The sequence below is a fragment of the Oncorhynchus tshawytscha genome, unplaced genomic scaffold, assembly GCF_018296145.1.
Source record: "Oncorhynchus tshawytscha isolate Ot180627B unplaced genomic scaffold, Otsh_v2.0 Un_contig_8561_pilon_pilon, whole genome shotgun sequence".
NCBI lineage: Eukaryota > Metazoa > Chordata > Actinopteri > Salmoniformes > Salmonidae > Oncorhynchus > Oncorhynchus tshawytscha.
Genome location: NW_024607265.1, coordinates 1,192 through 21,624, shown reverse-complemented (window position 1 = coordinate 21,624; position 20,433 = coordinate 1,192). Strand labels below are relative to the sequence as shown.

The window sequence follows — 20,433 nt, the reverse complement described above, 5'->3', positions numbered from 1 at the left end:
GGGGGAACAGAGCTAATTTTAGGTGACATTGTCTCCAGTTAATGGTAAAACATGTAAAATTAATTATTAATACATGGGATCCATCTTTGTCTATACACAATCAATGATATGGAAAACCCTGGTTTGATCAACTACCTCATCAAATAACATGTTCTTTACCTCATCCACCCCCTCCCCCTGTAGAGTTACTGGGTGACCTGCTGCGGAAGGCCCAGGAGGCAGACGGGATAGACTCTGTGGTTGTCGTGGACAATGTGCCCCAGGTCGGCCCCGAGCGCCTGGAGAAACTGAAGAACGTCATCCACAAGATACCCTCCAAGTTCGGCAAGATCACCAACGAGTTCTACCCACGGTGACGGACCTGAAGGACTCACTAAGGGGTGAGAAGTAGGGGCAGGAGGCTGGAGGAGGGTGTAGGGAGGCTAGAGGAGGGTGTAGGGAGGCTAGAGGAGGGTGTAGGGAGGCTGGAGGAGGTGGAGGGAGGCTGGAGGGTAGGGAGGCTGGAGGAGGGTGTAGGGAGGCTGGAGGAGGGTGTAGGGAGGCTGGAGGAGGGTGTAGGGGGGCTGGAGGAGGGTGTAGGGGGCTGGAGGAAGGTGCAGGGAGGCTGTAGGAGGGTGTAGGGAGGCTGTAGGAGGGTTCAGGGAGGCTGGAGGAGGGTTCAGGAGGGTGCAGGGAGGCTGTAGGAGGGTGCAGGGAGGCTGTAGGAGGGAGGGTGCAGGAGGGGTTCAGGGAGGGTGCAGGGTGAGCAGTAGTGTGCAGGGAGGCTGTAGGAGGGTGCAGGGAGGCTGTAGGAGGGGTGCAGGGAGGGTGCAGGAGGGGTTCAGGGAGGGTGCAGGAGGGTAAAGGGTTGTCACGATACTAAGTATTAAGGAAGGAAAGAAAATTAAACAGACTGCATTTCTTGAGGAAGACGGTCCTAATGTTACACACACAGTCCTAATGTTACACACACAGTCCTAATGTTACACACACAGTCCTAATGTTACACACACAGTCCTAATGTTACACACACAGTCCTAATGTTACACACACAGTCCTAATGTTACACACACACAGTCCTAATGTTACACACACAGTCCTAATGTTACACACACAGTCCTAATGTTACACACACAGTCCTAATGTTACACACACACGGTCCTAATGTTACACACACAGTCCTAATGTTACACACACGGTCCTAATGTTACACACACAGTCCTAATGTTACACACACAGTCCTAATGTTACACACACAGTCCTAATGTTACACACACAGTCCTAATGTTACACACACAGTCCTAATGTTACACACACGGTCCTAATGTTACACACACAGTCCTAATGTTACACACACAGTCCTAATGTTACACACACAGTCCTGATGTTACACACACAGTCCTAATGTTACACACACAGTCCTAATGTTACACACACAGTCCTAATGTTACACACACAGTCCTAATGTTAGGGGGAAAACAGCTGGGTGTTGTCAACCACAGCCACGTTTGTTTATTTTCCAAGCTATAGCACAATATTTTACACGAAGTAGGTTTTTAAAGGACCAAAGAGCTTAGTATTTGTTTGCTGAGGAAATCTGTTATGTTAGTATCATAATACTGGTATCATGGCAACACTGTTATGGTCTAGGGTGAGCAGTAGAGTTTTAGTAGTAGTTCATGTTTTATCTCCTATTATCTCTGTAGGTACACCTTCCTGGAGTATCCCACTCAGACCTATAGTTAGTTAACCTGTAGTTAATGTTATCTCTGTAGGTACACCTTCCTGGAGTATCCCACTCAGACCTATAGTTAGTTAACCTGTAGTTATCTCCTCTGTAGGTACATCTTCCTGGAGTATCCCACTCAGACCTATAGTTAGTTAACCTGTAGTTATCTCCTCTGTGGGTACATCTTCCTGGAGTATGGGGCTCCCACTCAGACCTATAGTTAGTTAACCTGTAGTTAATGTTATCTCTGTAGGTACACCTTCCTGGAGTATGGGGCTCCCACTCAGACCTATAGTTAGTTAACCTGTAGTTATCTCCTCTGTAGGTACATCTTCCTGGAGTATGGGGCTCCCACTCAGACCTATAGTTAGTTAACCTGTAGTTAGTTAACCTGTAGTTAATGTTATCTCCTCTGTAGGTACATCTTCCTGGAGTATCCCACTCAGACCTATAGTTAGTTAACCTGTAGTTAATGTTATCTCTGTAGGTACACCTTCCTGGAGTATCCCACTCAGACCTATAGTTAGTTAACGTGTAGTTATCTCCTCTGTGGGTACATCTTCCTGGAGTATGGGGCTCCCACTCAGACCTATAGTTAGTTAACCTGTAGTTAATGTTATCTCTGTAGGTACACCTTCCTGGAGTATCCCACTCAGACCTATAGTTAGTTAACCTGTAGTTATCTCCTCTGTGGGTACATCTTCCTGGAGTATCCCACTCAGACCTATAGTTAGTTAACCTGTAGTTAATGTTATCTCTGTAGGTACACCTTCCTGGAGTATCCCACTCAGACCTATAGTTAGTTAACCTGTAGTTATCTCCTCTGTGGGTACATCTTCCTGGAGTATCCCACTCAGACCTATAGTTAGTTAACCTGTAGTTAATGTTATCTCTGTAGGTACACCTTCCTGGAGTATCCCACTCAGACCTATAGTTAGTTAACCTGTAGTTATCTCCTCTGTGGGTACATCTTCCTGGAGTATCCCACTCAGACCTATAGTTAGTTAACCTGATGTTATCTCCTCTGTAGGTACATCTTCCTGGAGTATGGGGCTCCCACTCAGACCTATAGTTAGTTAACCTGTAGTTATCTCCTCTGTGGGTACATCTTCCTGGGAGTATCCCACTCAGACCTATAGTTAGTTAACCTGTAGTTAATGTTATCTCTGTAGGTACACCTTCCTGGAGTATCCCACTCAGACCTATAGTTAGTTAACCTGTAGTTAGTTAACCTGTAGTTAATGTTATCTCCTCTGTAGGTACATCTTCCTGGAGTATCCCACTCAGACCTATAGTTAGTTAACCTGTAGTTAATGTTATCTCTGTAGGTACATCTTCCTGGAGTATGGGGCTCCCACTCAGGCTCTGGAGGCAGTGAAGAACGCTGACGGCTACAAGCTGGACAAGCAGCACACCTTCAGAGTCAATGTGTTCACTGACTTCGACAAGTAAGAAAACACCACACACAAACACAGGGTGTTCTGGGCATCATTCCAGCTGTTATATTGGATGTCCGGGAGCATCATTCCAGCTGTTATATGGGGTGTTCAGGGGCATCATTCCAGCTGTTATATGGGGTGTTCGGGAGCATCATTCCAGCTGTTATATGGGGTGTCCGGGGGGCATCATTCCAGCTGTTATATGGGGTGTTCGAGGGCATCATTCCAGCTGTTATATGGGGTGTCCGGGGCATCATTCCAGCTGTTATATGGGGTGTCTAGGCCATCATTCCAGCTGTTATATGGGGTGTTCAGGCCATCATTCCAGCTGTTATGTGGGGTGTTCAAGGCATCATTCCAGCTGTTATATGGGGTGTCTAGGGCATCATTCCAGCTGTTATATGGGGTGTTCAGGGCATCATTCCAGCTGTTATATGGGGTGTCTAGGGGGCATAATTCCAGCTGTTATATGGGGTGTCTAGGGCATCATTCCAGCTGTTATATGGGGTGTCTAGGGGGCATCATTCCAGCTGTTATATGGGGTGTCTAGGGGCATCATTCCAGCTGTTATATGGGGTGTTCTGGGCATCATTCCAGCTGTTATATGGGTTGTCTAGGGCATCATTCCAGCTGTTATATGGGGTTGTCTAGGGCATCATTCCAGCTGTTATATGGGGTGTCTAGGGCATCATTCCAGCTGTTATATGGGGTGTCTAGGGCATAATTCCAGCTGTTATATGGGGTGTCTAGGGCATCATTCCAGCTGTTATATGGGGTGTTCAGGGCATCATTCCAGCTGTTATATGGGGTGTTCAGGGCATCATTCCAGCTGTTATATGGGGTGTTCAGGGCATCATTCCAGCTGTTATATGGGGTGTTCTGGGCATCATTCCAGCTGTTATATGGGGTGTCTAGGGCATCATTCCAGCTGTTATATGGGGTGTCTAGGGCATCATTCCAGCTGTTATATGGAGTGTCTAGGGCATCATTCCAGCTGTTATATGGGGTGTCTAGGGCATCATTCCAGCTGTTATATGGGGTGTCTAGGGCATCATTCCAGCTGTTATATGGGGTGTTCAGGGCATCATTCCAGCTGTTATATGGGATGTTCTGGGCATCATTCCAGCTGTTATATGGGGTGTCTAGGGCATCATCCCAGCTGTTATATGGGGTGTCCGGGGCATCATTCCAGCTGTTATATGGGATGTTCTGGGCATCATTCCAGCTGTTATATGGGATGTTCTGGGCATCATTCCAGCTGTTATATGGGTTGTCTAGGGCATCATTCCAGCTGTTATATGGGGTGTTCAGGGCATCATTCCAGCTGTTATATGGGGTGTTCAGGGCATCATTCCAGCTGTTATATGGGGTGTCTAGGGCATCATTCCAGCTGTTATATGGGGTGTCTAGGGCATCATTCCAGCTGTTATATGGGGTGTTCAGGGCATCATTCCAGCTGTTATATGGAGTGTTCTGGGCATCATCCCAGATGTTATATGGGTTGTCTAGGGGCATCATTCCAGCTGTTATATGGGGTGTTCAGGGCATCATTCCAGCTGTTATATGGGGTGTTCAGGGCATCATTCCAGCTGTTATATGGGATGTTCTGGGCATCTAGGCACAACATCAACACGGCAGAAATGTTTGCCATAGATATACATGATATAGAACTGTCTGCTGTAGATGGTGACGTTGTGTTCCAGGTACATGAGCATCAGTGATGAGTGGGAGACTCCTGAGAAGCAGCCCTTCAAGGACTTTGTGAGTGTTACACACTGTCACTTCAACCACACGTTCAGAGAATACCCACCCGGCGTTGTGTGGGGGGGGCACAAGTCATTACTAACGGTCACTTCCTGTTCGTGTTGCCAGGGTAACATGCGTCACTGGATGGAGGACCCTGACTGTCGTGACCAGTACAGCGTCATCTACGAATCAGGAGAGAGGACCGCCATCTTCAACAACGACGCCAAGGATCAATCGTCTCCGAGGAGAGGGCGGTGAGTCAACCATTCGACCAATCACGACAGCGCAGTGAGATGGTTCAACTAATCAGAATTTCTTTTTTTTTTTTTTTTTGCACTGAGCATTCTACATCTACAGAAATACTTTTTACGGCTTTGATGCTTAAAAAGTAGAAGGCTTGATTGCGTAAATCAGAATCTTTGCCGTGGTGTTGTGTTGATTAATTCTGAGGTTGTGACCGTGTTGTGTCCCTGTAGCGCTGGACAGAGACCTATGTGCGCTGGTCTCCCAAGGGAACCTACCTGGCCACGTTCCACCAGCGAGGCATTGCATTGTGGGGCGGAGAGAAGTTCAAGCAGATCCAACGTTTCAGCCACCAGGGAGTGTCTCTGATCGACTTCTCCCCTGCGAGAGGTAACCAATCGCTAATGAATAATCCATGCCTGTCTATATCACATCATCTATGAAGCCTGATGAAGCTACATTATAATGCTTAATTCCCTGATAGTAACTGAGGACCTTCAGGCCATAATGTAACTCTATGTAGTCTTATTAAGACTTTTAAGGTGTTATAACGCTTCATAGGGACGTCCAGTCCCCTGATGGACACCGTGGACACCCCCAATGCCCTAGTGTAGCTCTGTCGGCGGCATGAAGCCGTGTGAAGCTACAAAAAGGGGTTATAATGCTTGGTAGCTACAGGTAACTGCCAGAATAAAGGAAACCCCAACATAAAGTGTCTTAATAGGGTGTTGCACCACCAGCCAGAACAGCTTCGATGCTCGTCGGCGTAGACGCGTTTCTGGAACTCTGTTGGAGGGGTGTGTCACGCTGGCGTAAGGGATCGGGAGACAGGCGCAGGAATACGTAATGTTATTATTATGTACAGGCACGGGGACGAAGACCAAACAAACACGTATACAACACAAGGGGTTTAAACCCCAAAATGAAAAGAGCGAGGAGTACCTCGAATAAATAACTCAAGCCCACAATGACTAACACAATATGGGACCGGGTGTGACTAATCACTGGGAATAGGGTGTGACTAATCACTGGGAATAGGGTGTGACTAATCACTGGGAATAGGGTGTGACTAATCACTGGGAATAGGGGCCGGGAATGTGACTAATCACTGGGAATAGGGGCCGGGTGTGACTAATCACTGGGAATAGGGGCCGGGTGTGACTAATCACTGGGAATAGGGGCCGGGTGTGACTAATCACTGGGAATAGGGGGCCGGGTGTGACTAATCACTGGGAATAGGGGACCGGGAATGTGACTAATCACTGGGAATAGGGGACCGGGTGTGACTAACTGGGAATAGGGGCCGGGTGTGACAATCACTGGGAATAGGGTGTGACTAATCACTGGGAATAGGGGTGTGACTAATCACTGGGAATAGGGAATAGGGGCCGTGTGACTAATCACTGGGAATAGGGTGTGACTAATCACTGGGAATAGGGTGTGACTAATCACTGGGAATAGGGTGTGACTAATCACTGGGAATAGGGTGTGACTAATCACTGGGAATAGGGGCCGGGTGTGACTAATGAAGGTCCCGGAGGGATCCGTGACAATGTGAAACCGTTCTTCCACGATAAAATCCTTCATTTGGTGTTTTGTTGACGGTGGTGGAAAAACGCTGTCTCGGGCGCCGATCCAGAATCTCCCAGAAGTGTTCATTTGGGATCCAGTTACTGAGACTCACACACCCTTTAAAACCCCTGTGCTCCTTTCAGAGCCCTCTTTCAAAGTCTCTGAGATCTCTTCTTCTAGCCATGCTAACCAAGATAATGGGCAACTGGGCATTTTTATACATGACCCTAAGCATGATGGGATGTTAATTGCTTAATTACCTCAGGAACCACACCTGTGTGGAAGCTCCTGCTTTCATTATACTTTGTACCCCCTCGTTGACTCAAGCTTTTCCTTTCGTTTTGGCAGTTACCCTGTACATGGTGAGCCTAGTGTGGTTATAACCTGCCTATGTCAGCTGTATGAATCCTTATGAAGCTACACATAAAGGTGTTATAATGCTTTTGGGTAGGTACGTGGTGACGTTCAGTCCCCTGATGGACACGAAGGAGGACCCCCAGGCCATCATCATCTGGGACATTCTGACTGGCCAGAAGAAGAGAGGCTTCCACTGTGAGAGCTCCGCCCACTGGCCCATCTTCAAGTAAGGACCGACTACACACCTCTCTGTTTTCATGTCTCTATCCTGTTCCTGTCTCTACATTTTCTAGTAAGGACTGACTACCCACCTCTCTGTTTTCATGTCTCTACGTCTTCTAGTTAGGCCTGATGACCCGCCTCTCTGTTTTCATGTCTCTATCCTGTTCCTGTCTCTACATCTTCTAGTAGCCAAGAACTGTAGCAGAACTTGTTTCTCTTGCTTTCTGTCTTGGTTCTCTCCCCTAGCTGCAGCGGTCTGTCTTGGTTCTCTCCCTAGCTGCAGCGGTCTGTCTTGGTTCTCTCCCCTAACTTTCTTGGTTCTCTCTAACTGCAGCGGTCTGTCTTGGTTCTCTCCCCTACCTGCAGCGGTCTGTCTTGGTTCTCTCCCTAGCTGCAGCGGTCTGTCTTGGTTCTCTCCCCTAGCTGCAGCGGTCTGTCTTGGTTCTCTCCCTACCTGCAGCGGTCTGTCTTGGTTCTCTCCCCTACCTGCAGCGGTCTGTCTTGGTTCTCTCCCCTACCTGCAGCGGTCTGTCTTGGTTCTCTCCCCTACCTGCAGCGGTCTGTCTTGGTTCTCTCCCTAACTGCAGCGGTCTGTCTTGGTTCTCTCCCTACCTGCAGTGTTCTAACGTGTGTCTGTTTCTCCAGGTGGAGTCACGATGGGAAGTTCTTTGCCAGGATGACCCAGGACACACTGAGCATCTACGAGACCCCAGTAAGTCCCCACACTGAGCATCTATGAGACCCCAGGAAGTCCCCACACTGAGCATCTATGAGACCCCAGTAAGTCCCCACACTGAGCGTCTATGACCCCAGTAAGTCCCCACACTGAGCGTCTATGACCCCAGTAAGTCCCCACACTGAGCATCAATGAGACCCCAGTAAGTCCCCACACTGAGCGTCTATGAGACCCCAGTAAGTCCCCACACTGAGCGTCTATGAGACCCCAGTAAGTCCCCACACTGAGCGTCTATGAGACCCCAGTAAGTCCCCACACTGAGCGTCTATGACCCCAGTAAGTCCCCACACTGAGCGTCTATGACCCCAGTAAGTCCCCACACTGAGCATCAATGAGACCCCAGTAAGTCCCCACACTGAGCGTCTATGAGACCCCAGTAAGTCCCCACACTGAGCGTCTATGAGACCCCAGTAAGTCCCCACACTGAGCGTCTATGAGACCCCAGTAAGTCCCCACACTGAGCGTCTATGACCCCAGTAAGTCCCCACTGAGGGTCTGACCCCAGTAAGTCCCCACACTGAGAGTCCCCCCAGTAAGTCCCCACACTGAGCATCTATGACCCCAGTAAGTTATATTGACCAGTATTACTCTGAGCGTCTATGACCCCAGTAAGTTATATTGACCAGTATTACTCTGAGCGTCTATGACCCCAGTAAGTTATATTGACCAGTATTACTCTGAGTGTGTCTGAACTTAACAACATCCTGTTTTCTCCTGTTGTAGTCCATGGGCCTGTTGGATAAGAAGAGTCTGAAGATCAGTGGCATCAAGTGAGTCTTTATCCTGGGCATGTTGACCCTTAATCAGTCAGTTCAGTCTGTTATCAATCAGCATACAGAGACTAGTTAGAGGAACACCACCTGTCAGACAGAGACTAGTTAGAGGAACACCACCTGTCAGACAGAGACTAGTTAGAGGAACACCACCTGTCAGACAGCAGACAGAGACTAGTTAGAGGAACACCACCTGTCAGACAGAGACTAGTTAGAGGAACACCACCTGTCAGACAGAGACTAGTTAGAGGAATACCACCTGTCAGACAGAGACTAGTTAGAGGAACACCACCTGTCAGACAGAGACTAGTTAGAGGAATACCACCTGTCAGACAGAGACTAGTTAGAGGAACACCACCTGTCAGACAGAGACTAGTTAGAGGAACACCACCTGTCAGACAGAGACTAGTTAGAGGAATACCACCTGTCAGACAGAGACTAGTTAGAGGAACACCACCTGTCAGACAGAGACTAGTTAGAGGAATACCACCTGTCAGACAGACTAGTTAGAGGAACACCACCTGTCAGACAGAGACTAGTTAGAGGAATACCACCTGTCAGACAGAGACTAGTTAGTTAGAGGAACACCACCTGTCAGACAGAGACTAGTTAGAGGAACACCACCTGTCAGACAGCAGACAGAGACTAGTTAGAGGAACACCACCTGTCAGACAGAGACTAGTTAGAGGAACACCACCTGTCAGACAGAGACTAGTTAGAGGAACACCACCTGTCAGACAGCAGACAGAGACTAGTTAGAGGAACACCACCTGTCAGACAGAGACTAGTTAGAGGAACACCACCTGTCAGACAGCAGACAGAGACTAGTTAGAGGAACACCACCTGTCAGACAGAGACTAGTTAGAGGAACACCACCTGTCAGACAGAGACTAGTTAGAGGAATACCACCTGTCAGACAGAGACTAGTTAGAGGAATACCACCTGTCATACAGTGTGTGTGTGTGTGTGTATTAATCCTCTCCTCCCCTCTGCAGGGACTTCTCCTGGTCCCCAGGTGATGACATCATAGCGTTCTGGGTCCCCGAGGACAAAGACATCCCAGCCAGAGTGACTCTGATGCAGCTTCCTCCAGACAGGAGATCAGAGTCAGGAACCTCTTCAATGTGGTGGACTGTAAACTTCACTGGCAGAGACAGGGAGACTACCTCTGTGTCAAGGTGGACCGAACACCTAAAGGAACTCAGGTTAGTGAAGGGGAGGAGAACAGAGGGAGGGTGAAGGGGGAGGGGAACAGAGGGAGGGGGAGGGTGAAAGCTTTGATGTTAAACCTCATTTACAAGTCTCCTTTCTCTCTCTGTCCTCATCCTGTCATTCTCTCTCTGTCCTCATCCTCTATCATTCTCTCATTGTCCTCATCCTCTATCGTTCCCCCTCTCCTCTTCTGTCATCTCCTCCATCATTCTCTGTCCTCTCCTCTCCTCTCGTTCTCTCCTCCTGTCTCTCCTCTCCTCTCGTCCTCTCCTCCTGTCCTCTCCTCTCGTCCTCCTGTCTGTCCTCTCCTCCTGTCCTCTCCTCTCGTCCTCTCCTCCTGTCTGTCCTCTCCTCTCGTCCTCTCCTCTCGTCCTCTCCTCCTCTCCTCTCCTCTCGTCCTCTCCTCCTGTCTGTCCTCTCCTCTCGTTCTCTCCTCCTGTCTGTCCTCTCCTCCATCATTCTCTCTCCTCTCAGGGTGTGGTGACCAACTTTGAGATCTTCAGGATGAGAGAGAAGCAGGTTCCTGTTGACGTGGTGGAGATGAAGGGAGACCCGGAATCTAAAACTGGTAACGCACACCCCCCCACTCTGACAGGATGGACAGAAACCCCCCCCACTCTGACAAGATGGACAGAACCCCCCCCACTCTGACAAGATGGACAGAACCCCCCCCACTCTGACAAGATGGACAGAACCCCCCACTCTGACAAGATGGACAGAACCCCCCCACTCTGACAAGATGGACAGAACCCCCCACTCTGACAAGATGGACAGAACCCCCCCACTCTGACAAGTTGGACAGAAACCCCCCCCCCACTCTGACAAGATGGACAGAACCCCCCTCCCCACTCTGACAAGATGGACAGAACCCCCCCCACTCTGACAAGATGGACAGAACCCCCCCTGACAAGACTCTGACAAGATGGACAGAACCCCCCCCACTCTGACAAGATGGACAGAAACCCCCCCCCCTCTCTGACAAGATGGACAGAAACCCCCATCCCTACTGGACTGACAGGATGGACAGAACCCCCCCCCTATCCCTACTCTGACAGGATGGACAGAACCCCCCCTACCTGACATCCCTACTCTGACAGGATGGACAGAACCCCCCCCACTCTGACAAGATGGACAGAAACCCCCACTGATAATGTACAGTAACACCACCAGGTATAATAACACCACCAGGTATAATAACACCACCAGGTATAATAACACCACCAGGTATAATAACACCACCAGGTACAGTAACACCACCAGGTGCAGTAACACCACCAGGTGCAGTAACACCACCAGGTGCAGTAACACCACCAGGTGCAGTAACACCACCAGGTGCAGTAACACCACTAGGTGCAGTAACACCACCAGGTGCAGTAACACCACCAGGTACAGTAACACCACTAGGTACAGTAACACCACTAGGTACAGTAACACCACCAGGTACAGTAACACCTTTAGGTACAGTAACACCACCAGGTGCAGTAACACCACCAGGTGCAGTAACACCACCAGGTGCAGTAACACCACCAAGTGCAGTAACACCACCAAGTGCAGTAACACCACCAGGTGCAGTAACACCACCAGGTGCAGTAACACCACCAGGTGCAGTAACACCACTAGGTGCAGTAACACCACTAGGTAACACCACCAGGTGCAGTAACACCACTAGGTGCAGTAACACCACTAGGTGCAGTAACACCACTAGGTGCAGTAACACCACCAGGTACAGTAACACCACTAGGTACAGTAACACCACTAGGTACAGTAACACCACCAGGTGCAGTAACACCACCAGGTGCAGTAACACCACTAGGTAACACCACCAGGTATAATAACACCAGTGTTGTCGTCCCCTAGCGGAGAGCATCATAGCGTTTGCGTGGGAGCCCAACGGCAGTAAGTTTGCCGTCCTGCACGGTGAATCTCCCAGAATCAACGCCTCGTTCTACCACGTCAAGAACAACGGCAAGATAGAACTCATCAGTGAGTCCAACCTTTACCTGAGAATATCTCATGACTCTGTAATGTCTATAAGGATGTCTCCTCCCCCCCCTCTCTCTCAGTCCAACCTTTACCTGAGAATATCTCATGACTCTGTAATGTCTATAAGTTATTCCGTCTCTACTGTTGTCAGATGTCGTATTCAGAACTTTGGCAAACAACAGTCTGTTACTGTAACATTCTCTCTCCTCCCCCTTCTCTCCTCTCCCCCTTCTCTCCTCTCCCCCTTCTCTCCTCTCCCCCTCCTCTCTCCTCTTCTCCCCCTTCTCTCTCCTCCCCCTTCTCTCTCCTCTTTCCCCCCTTCTCTTCTCTCCCCCCTTCTCCCTCTCTCCCCCTACTCCCCCCTTCTCTCTCCTCCTCCTACTCCCCCCTTCTCTTCTTTCCTCTCTCCCCCTACTCTCTTCTCTCCCCCTTCTCTCTCTCCCCTTCTCTCTCCAGAGATGTTTGACAAGCAGCAGGCCAACAGCATCTTCTGGAGTCCTCAGGGACAGTTCATGGTGCTGGCTGGACTCAGGAGGTACAAGACCTGTGTGTGTGTGTGTGTGTGTGTGTGTGTGTGTGTGTGTGTGTGTGTGTGTGTGTGTGTGTGTGTGTGTGTGTGTGTGTGTGTGTGTGTGTGTGAGACAGATCTCCCCTCCTGTGTTAACCCTGTCCCCTCCTGTGTTAACCCTGTCCTCTCCTCCAGTATGAACGGGGCCCTGTGTTAACCCTGTCCTCTCCTCCAGTATGAACGGGGCCCTGTGTTAACCCTGTCCTCTCCTCCAGTATGAACGGGGCCCTGTGTTAACCCTGTCCTCTCCTCCAGTATGAACGGGCCCTGTGTTAACCCTGTCCTCTCCTCCAGTATGAACGGGGCCCTGTGTTAACCCTGTCCTCTCCTCCAGTATGAACGGGGCCCTGTGTTAACCCTGTCCTCTCCTCCAGTATGAACGGGGCCCTGTGTTAACCCTGTCCTCTCCTCCAGTATGAACGGGGCCCTGTGTTAACCCTGTCCTCTCCTCCAGTATGAACGGGCCCTGTGTTAACCCTGTCCTCTCCTCCAGTATGAACGGGGCCCTGTGTTAACCCTGTCCTCTCCTCCAGTATGAACGGGGCCCTGTGTTAACCCTGTCCTCTCCTCCAGTATGAACGGGGCCCTGTGTTAACCCTGTCCTCTCCTCCAGTATGAACGGGGCCCTGTGTTAACCCTGTCCTCTCCTCCAGTATGAACGGGGCCCTGTGTTAACCCTGTCCTCTCCTCCAGTATGAACGGGGCCCTGTGTTAACCCTGTCCTCTCCTCCAGTATGAACGGGGCCCTGTGTTAACCCTGTCCTCTCCTCCAGTATGAACGGGGCCCTGTGTTAACCCTGTCCTCTCCTCCAGTATGAACGGGCCCTGTGTTAACCCTGTCCTCTCCTCCAGTATGAACGGGGCCCTGTGTTAACCCTGTCCTCTCCTCCAGTATGAACGGGGCCCTGTGTTAACCCTGTCCTCTCCTCCAGTATGAACGGGGCCCTGTGTTAACCCTGTCCTCTCCTCCAGTATGAACGGGGCCCTGTGTTAACCCTGTCCTCTCCTCCAGTATGAACGGGGCCCTGTGTTAACCCTGTCCTCTCCTCCAGTATGAACGGGGCCCTGTGTTAACCCTGTCCTCTCCTCCAGTATGAACGGGGCCCTGTGTTAACCCTGTCCTCTCCTCCAGTATGAACGGGGCCCTGTGTTAACCCTGTCCTCTCCTCCAGTATGAACGGGGCCCTGTGTTAACCCTGTCCTCTCCTCCAGTATGAACGGGCCCTGTGTTAACCCTGTCCTCTCCTCCAGTATGAACGGGGCCCTGGCGTTTGTGGACACCTCTGACTGCACCATGATGAACATGGTTGAACACTACATGGCCTCTGACGTAGAGTGGGACCCTACGGGACGATACCTGGTGACCTCTGTGTCCTGGTGGAGTCACAAGGTACACACACACCTCACACACCTCACACACTTCTGACGTAGAGTGGGACCCTACGGGACGATACCTGGTGACCTCTGTGTCCTGGTGGAGTCACAAGGTACACACACACACACAACTGATACACACACCTGATAGACACACACACACACAGGGAATAAACTCCTACTGTCGTGTTTATTTAAATGGGAGATCAACCAAATGAAGGTTGGTTTGTACCACAATAATTAACCAATGATATCAGGCCACTCTTGGCCGTGATTACAGACACCTGTGTCTTTTGACACAACGTTAACGAGTCATCCCGCAGTGTTTGTGATTATACCCTGATGAAGACAGCTTGGAGCTCCTAGAGGGTGATTATACCCTGATGAAGACAGCTTGGAGCTCCTAGAGGGTGATTATACCCTGATGAAGACAGCTTGGAGCTCCTAGTGTGATTATACCCTGATGAAGACAGCTTGGAGCTCCTAGAGGGTGATTATACCCTGATGAAGACAGCTTGGAGCTCCTAGAGGGTGATTATACCCTGATGAAGACAGCTTGGAGCTCCTAGAGGGTGATTATACCCTGATGAAGACAGCTTGGAGCTCCTAGAGGGTGATTATACCCTGATGAAGACAGCTTGGAGCTCCTAGAGGGTGATTATACCCTGATGAAGACAGCTTGGAGCTCCTAGAGGGTGATTATACCCTGATGAAGACAGCTTGGCTGTCAAAACATTGGTAATTAAAATTTAAAAAAATAGCATCTGAGCTCCTAGAGTGTGCGGCTGTCTTTAATTTTCCAGTTTTCTACTCCGCTAGCCGGCACCTCGTCTAAACGGGTGTTCTACTCCGCTAGCCGGCACCTCGTCTAAACGGGTGTTCTACTCCGCTAGCCGGCACCTCGTCCAAACGGGTGTTCTACTCCGCTAGCCGGCACCTCGTCCAAACGGGTGTTCTACTCCGCTAGCCGGCACCTCGTCTAAACGGGTGTTCTACTCCGCTAGCCGGCACCTCGTCTAAACGGGTGTTCTACTCCGCTAGCCGGCACCTCGTCTAAACGGGTGTTCTACTCCGCTAGCCGGCACCTCGTCTAAACGGGTGTTCTACTCCGCTAGCCGGCACCTCGTCTAAACGGGTGTTCTACTCCGCTAGCCGGCACCTCGTCTAAACGGGTGTTCTACTCCGCTAGCCGGCACCTCGTCTAAACGGGTGTTCTACTCCGCTAGCCGGCACCTCGTCTAAACGGGTGTTCTACTCCGCTAGCCGGCACCTCGTCCAAACGGGTGTTCTACTCCGCTAGCCGGCACCTCGTCCAAACGGGTGTTCTACTCCGCTAGCCGGCACCTCGTCCAAACGGGTGTTCTACTCCGTTAGCCGGCACCTCGTCTAAACGGGTGTTCTACTCCGCTAGCCGGCACCTCGTCTAAACGGGTGTTCTACTCCGCTAGCCGGCACCTCGTCTAAACGGGTGTTCTACTCCGCTAGCCGGCACCTCGTCTAAACGGGTGTTCTACTCCGCTAGCCGGCACCTCGTCTAAACGGGTGTTCTACTCCGCTAGCCGGCACCTCGTCTAAACGGGTGTTCTACTCCGCTAGCCGGCACCTCGTCTAAACGGGTGTTCTACTCCGCTAGCCGGCACCTCGTCTAAACGGGTGTTCTACTCCGCTAGCCGGCACCTCGACAGACACAGACACAGACACAACTCCAGAAAAATCCCTTCTCCTTTTCTGCTCGTGTACTTTGTTCTTTTCATCAATCGGGGGGGAAAAGTGTTTTTATCTGAGCTACACCAAGTGTGTTTTTATCTGAATACCAAGTGTGTTTTTATCTGAATACCAAGTGTGTTTTTATCTGAATACCAAGTGTGTTTTTATCTGAATACCAAGTGTGTTTTTATCTGAATACCAAGTGTGTTTTTATCTGAATACCAAGTGTGTTTTTAAAAAGGGGGTTGTCTCTCCCGTCAGGTGGACAATGCCTATTGGCTGTGGACCTTCCAGGGGCGTCTCCTCCAGAAGAACAACAAGGATCGTTTCTGTCAGCTACTCTGGAGACCTCGGCCTGCTACCCTGCTCACACAGGACTCCATCAAGGTACGTATCTGTGTGTGTGTCCAGTATTTATAAAGGGTATTTACTCTGTCATCAAGGTTGTTTTAAACCAATAGAATCCAAAAACTCGTTCAGTGTCTGGACAAGTAGTGACTTCTGTCTAAACTTCTGTGTGTTTAAAGGGTTTTGTTGTAATGTGTCTGACTGCGTTTATATAACATCCGCTACGCCGGGACCCTTGGTTTTGACTGTCTTGTTGCTACTATAACATGGGCTTAGCTGGGACCCTTGGTGGTCTTGTTGCTACTATAACATGGGCTTAGCTGGGCCCCTTGGTGGTCTTGTTGCTACTATAACATGGGCTTAGCTGGGCCCCTTGATGGTCTTGTTGCTACTATAACATGGGCTTAGCCGGGACCCTCGGTTTTGACAGTCTTGTTGCTACTATAACATGGGCTTAGCTGGGACCCTTGGTGGTCTTGTTGCTACTATAACATGGGCTTAGCTGGGACCCTTGGTTTTGACTTGTTGCTACTATAACATGGGCTTAGCCGGGACCCTTGGTTTTGACTGTCTTGTTGCTTCTATAACATGGGCTTAGCCGGGACCCTTGGTTTTGACTGTCTTGTTGCTACTATAACATGGGCTTAGCTGGGACCCTTGGTTTTGACAGTCTTGTTGCTACTATAACATGGGCTTAGCCGGGACCCGGACAGTCTTGTTGCTACTATAACATGGGCTTAGCCGGGACCCTTGATGATCTTGTTGCTACTATAACATGGGCTTAGCCGGGACCCTTGGTTTTGACAGTCTTGTTGCTACTATAACATGGGCTTAGCCGGAACCCTTGGTTTTGACAGTCTTGTTGTTACTATAACATGGGCTTAGCCGGGACCCTTGGTTTTGACAGTCTTGTTGCTACTATAACATGGGCTTAGCTGGGCCCCTGACAGTCTTGTTGCTACTATAACATGGGCTTAGCCGGGACCCTTGGTTTTGACAGTCTTGTTGCTACTATAACATGGGCTTAGCCGGGACCCTTGATGGTCTTGTTGCTACTATAACATGGGCTTAGCCGGGACCCTTGGTTTTGACAGTCTTGTTGCTACTATAACATGGGCTTAGCTGGGCCCCTGACAGTCTTGTTGTTACTATAACATGGGCTTAGCTGGGACCCTTGGTTTTGACTTGTTGCTACTATAACATGGGCTTAGCCGGGACCCTTGGTTTTGACAGTCTTGTTGCTACTATAACATGGGCTTAGCCGGGACCCTTGGTTTTGACTGTCTTGTTGCTACTATAACATGGGCTTAGCCGGGACCCTTGATGGTCTTGTTGCTACTATAACATGGGCTTAGCCGGGACCCTTGGTTTTGACAGTCTTGTTGCTACTATAACATGGGCTTAGCTGGGCCCCTGACAGTCTTGTTGTTACTATAACATGGGCTTAGCCGGGACCCTTGGTTTTGACAGTCTTGTTGCTACTATAACATGGGCTTAGCCGGAACCCTTGGTTTTGACAGTCTTGTTGCTACTATAACATGGGCTTAGCCGGAACCCTTGGTTTTGACAGTCTTGTTGCTACTATAACATGGGCTTAGCCGGGACCCTTGGTTTTGACAGTCTTGTTGCTACTATAACATGGGCTTAGCCGGGACCCTTGGTTTTGACAGTCTTGTTGCTACTATAACATGGGCTTAGCCGGGACCCTTGGTTTTGACAGTCCTGTTGCTACTATAACATGGGCTTAGCTGGGACCCTTGGTTTTGACAGTCTTGTTGCTACTATAACATGGGCTTAGCCGGGACCCTGACAGTCTTGTTGCTACTATAACATGGGCTTAGCCGGGACCCTGACAGTCTTGTTGCTACTATAACATGGGCTTAGCTGGGCCCCTGACAGTCTTGTTGCTACTATAACATGGGCTTAGCCGGGACCCTGACAGTCTTGTTGCTACTATAACATGGGCTTAGCTGGGCCCCTGACAGTCTTGTTGCTACTATAACATGGGCTTAGCCGGGACCCTTGGTTTTGACAGTCTTGTTGCTACTATAACATGGGCTTAGCCGGGACCCTTGGTTTTGACAGTCTTGTTGCTACTATAACATGGGCTTAGCCGGAACCCTTGGTTTTGACAATCTTGTTGCTACTATAACATGGGCTTAGCCGGGACCCTTGGTTTTGACAGTCTTGTTGCTACTATAACATGGGCTTAGCCGGGACCCTGACAGTCTTGTTGCTACTATAACATGGGCTTAGCCGGGACCCTGACAGTCTTGTTGCTACTATAACATGGGCTTAGCCGGGACCCTGACAGTCTTGTTGCTACTATAACATGGGCTTAGCCGGGACCCTGACAGTCTTGTTGCTACTATAACATGGGCTTAGCCGGGCCCCTTGGTTTTGACAGTCTTGTTGCTACGTGTAACGTGTTTTTCTTCTGGGTTTTGACCCGTTCGTTCCCCAGGTGATCAAGAAGGACCTGAAGAAGTACTCTAAGATCTTTGAGCAGAAGGATCGTCTGAGCCAGTCGAAGGCCTCCAGGGAGCTGGTGGACAAGAGGCGGAGCATGATGGAGGACTACCGTACCTACAGAGAGGCTGCCCTACAGCAGCACCACGAACAGAAGACCGCCCGCCTGCAGCTCCGAGGAGGTACGTAGATAAACCCCCCGCCCCGCCTGCAGCTCCGAGGAGGTACGTAGATAAACCCCCCCGCCCGCCTGCAGCTCCGAGGAGGTACGTAGATAAACCCCCCGCCCGCCTGCAGCTCCGAGGAGGTACGTAGATAAACCCCCCGCCTGCAGCTCCGAGGAGGTACGTAGATAAACCCCCCTCTGCAGCTCCGAGGTGGTACGTAGATAAACCCCCCGCCCCCGCCTGCAGCTCCGAGGAGGTACGTAGATAAACCCCCCTCTGCAGCTCCGAGGAGGTACGTAGATAAACCCCCCGCCCGCCTGCAGCTCCGAGGAGGTACGTAGATAAACCCCCCTCTGCAGCTCCGAGGAGGTACGTAGATAAACCCCCCCGCCCGCCTGCAGCTCCGAGGAGGTACGCAGATAAACCCCCCCCTCTGCAGCTCCGAGGAGGTACGTAGATAAACCCCCCTCTGCAGCTCCGAGGAGGTACGTAGATAAACACCCCCTCTGCAGCTCCGAGGAGGTACGTAGATAACCCCCCTCTGCAGCCCCGAGGAGGTACGTAGATAAACCCCCCCCGTGGGTAGTTCTGGCTTGGGACCAGGCTAACTAAGCTTGACCCCTGACCTCTCTCTGTCTCTAGGAGTGGACACTGACGAGCTGGACAGTAACACAGATGACTGGGAGGAAGAGACCATTGAGTTTTTATCAACGAAGAAATCATTCCCCTCGGAGAGTAGTCCCCTACGCAGGTAACACCCACACACACTACTACACATACACACACACACACACTACCTACACACACAAACACACTACCTACACACACTAACTGGCTGTGGTTTTGATGGTCTCTCTCCCCCCTCTTTCTCTCCAGGTCCATTTTTGCGTGGGGACTAGAGGGGGGGGCGTTGCCTTGTCGACTGGAGGAGGGAAAACTACGCTGAGAATCTTGGGAGTCGCCAGAGTTCCACCATTCTCTCTTGGTGACATCATCAAAGCGTGCCTTGTGGTATAGCGACTACAACAAGCTAACAACTGAGGGAGGAGGGAGGAAACCAACTCTTAAACTCTTTGTTTTTCATCACCTTGGTCTTTTTCTGCCACTTTTTGAAATAGTTTTTCTTTCTCATAATCTGTCCTCGCTCACTCACTTTCTATTCTTCTTATCTTGACTACACACCCCCCTTTGCAGTCTTTAACCGTCGTTACCGTGGCAACGGTCACACCTTACCATAAAGAGACAGAGACCGTTGCACCACCACCGGGAGGGATGAGGACTGGGTGTGTGACGTGGCAGTGTGTGTGTGAGGCTAGAGAGAGTGTTCTTCTGATGACCAAATGTTCAAGGCTGTGTTGCAGTAGTAGTAGTGTGTTGAAGTGGCAGTATCCTCCTCCGTTTAGACTACCTGACGTTGTTGTTGTTGTTATCATACTAGACCACAACTATCACATGATCTTCGACGTCAATAAAGATAAACGTCATTCAAATCATCCACTCTTGTCTGTGGTTTTTACATGTTGCTTAATAAGGTTTATATATATTTATTAATGTGTTGAAAGTGTTTTATTTTCTGTAGCCCGTTGCGTTTTCTTATTGCGGCACGCCCTCGCAATGTCCTATCATCCCACATGCATCACACTTTTCATGTTTGAATTTACAGTCAGACGCTCTGTGTTGGCCTTAGCAACGATAACAGTGTATTGGCTGCTTCCCCTTCTTTGAAACCAGCGCATTTCTATGAATGGTTTATCAGGGCGCAACAGGTTTTCTCATTGAGTTGCATGTTTGTCCACCGACAACGCGCAT

General features: G+C 50.1%; 1 protein-coding gene and 1 pseudogene across 1 annotated transcript; both read left to right on the top strand.

Moving 5' to 3' along the window:
- Positions 1-215: 215 nt before the first annotated feature.
- LOC121842423 (eukaryotic translation initiation factor 3 subunit B-like) lies at positions 216-380 on the top strand (the record flags this gene model as incomplete). Its single annotated transcript, XM_042312413.1, is given in 1 exon segment — positions 216-380. A coding segment is annotated over 1 exon segment (141 nt), but the record flags the coding sequence as incomplete, so codon positions are not given.
- On the top strand, positions 361-20,117 carry LOC121842424 (annotated as a pseudogene).
- Positions 20,118-20,433: the final 316 nt, after the last annotated feature.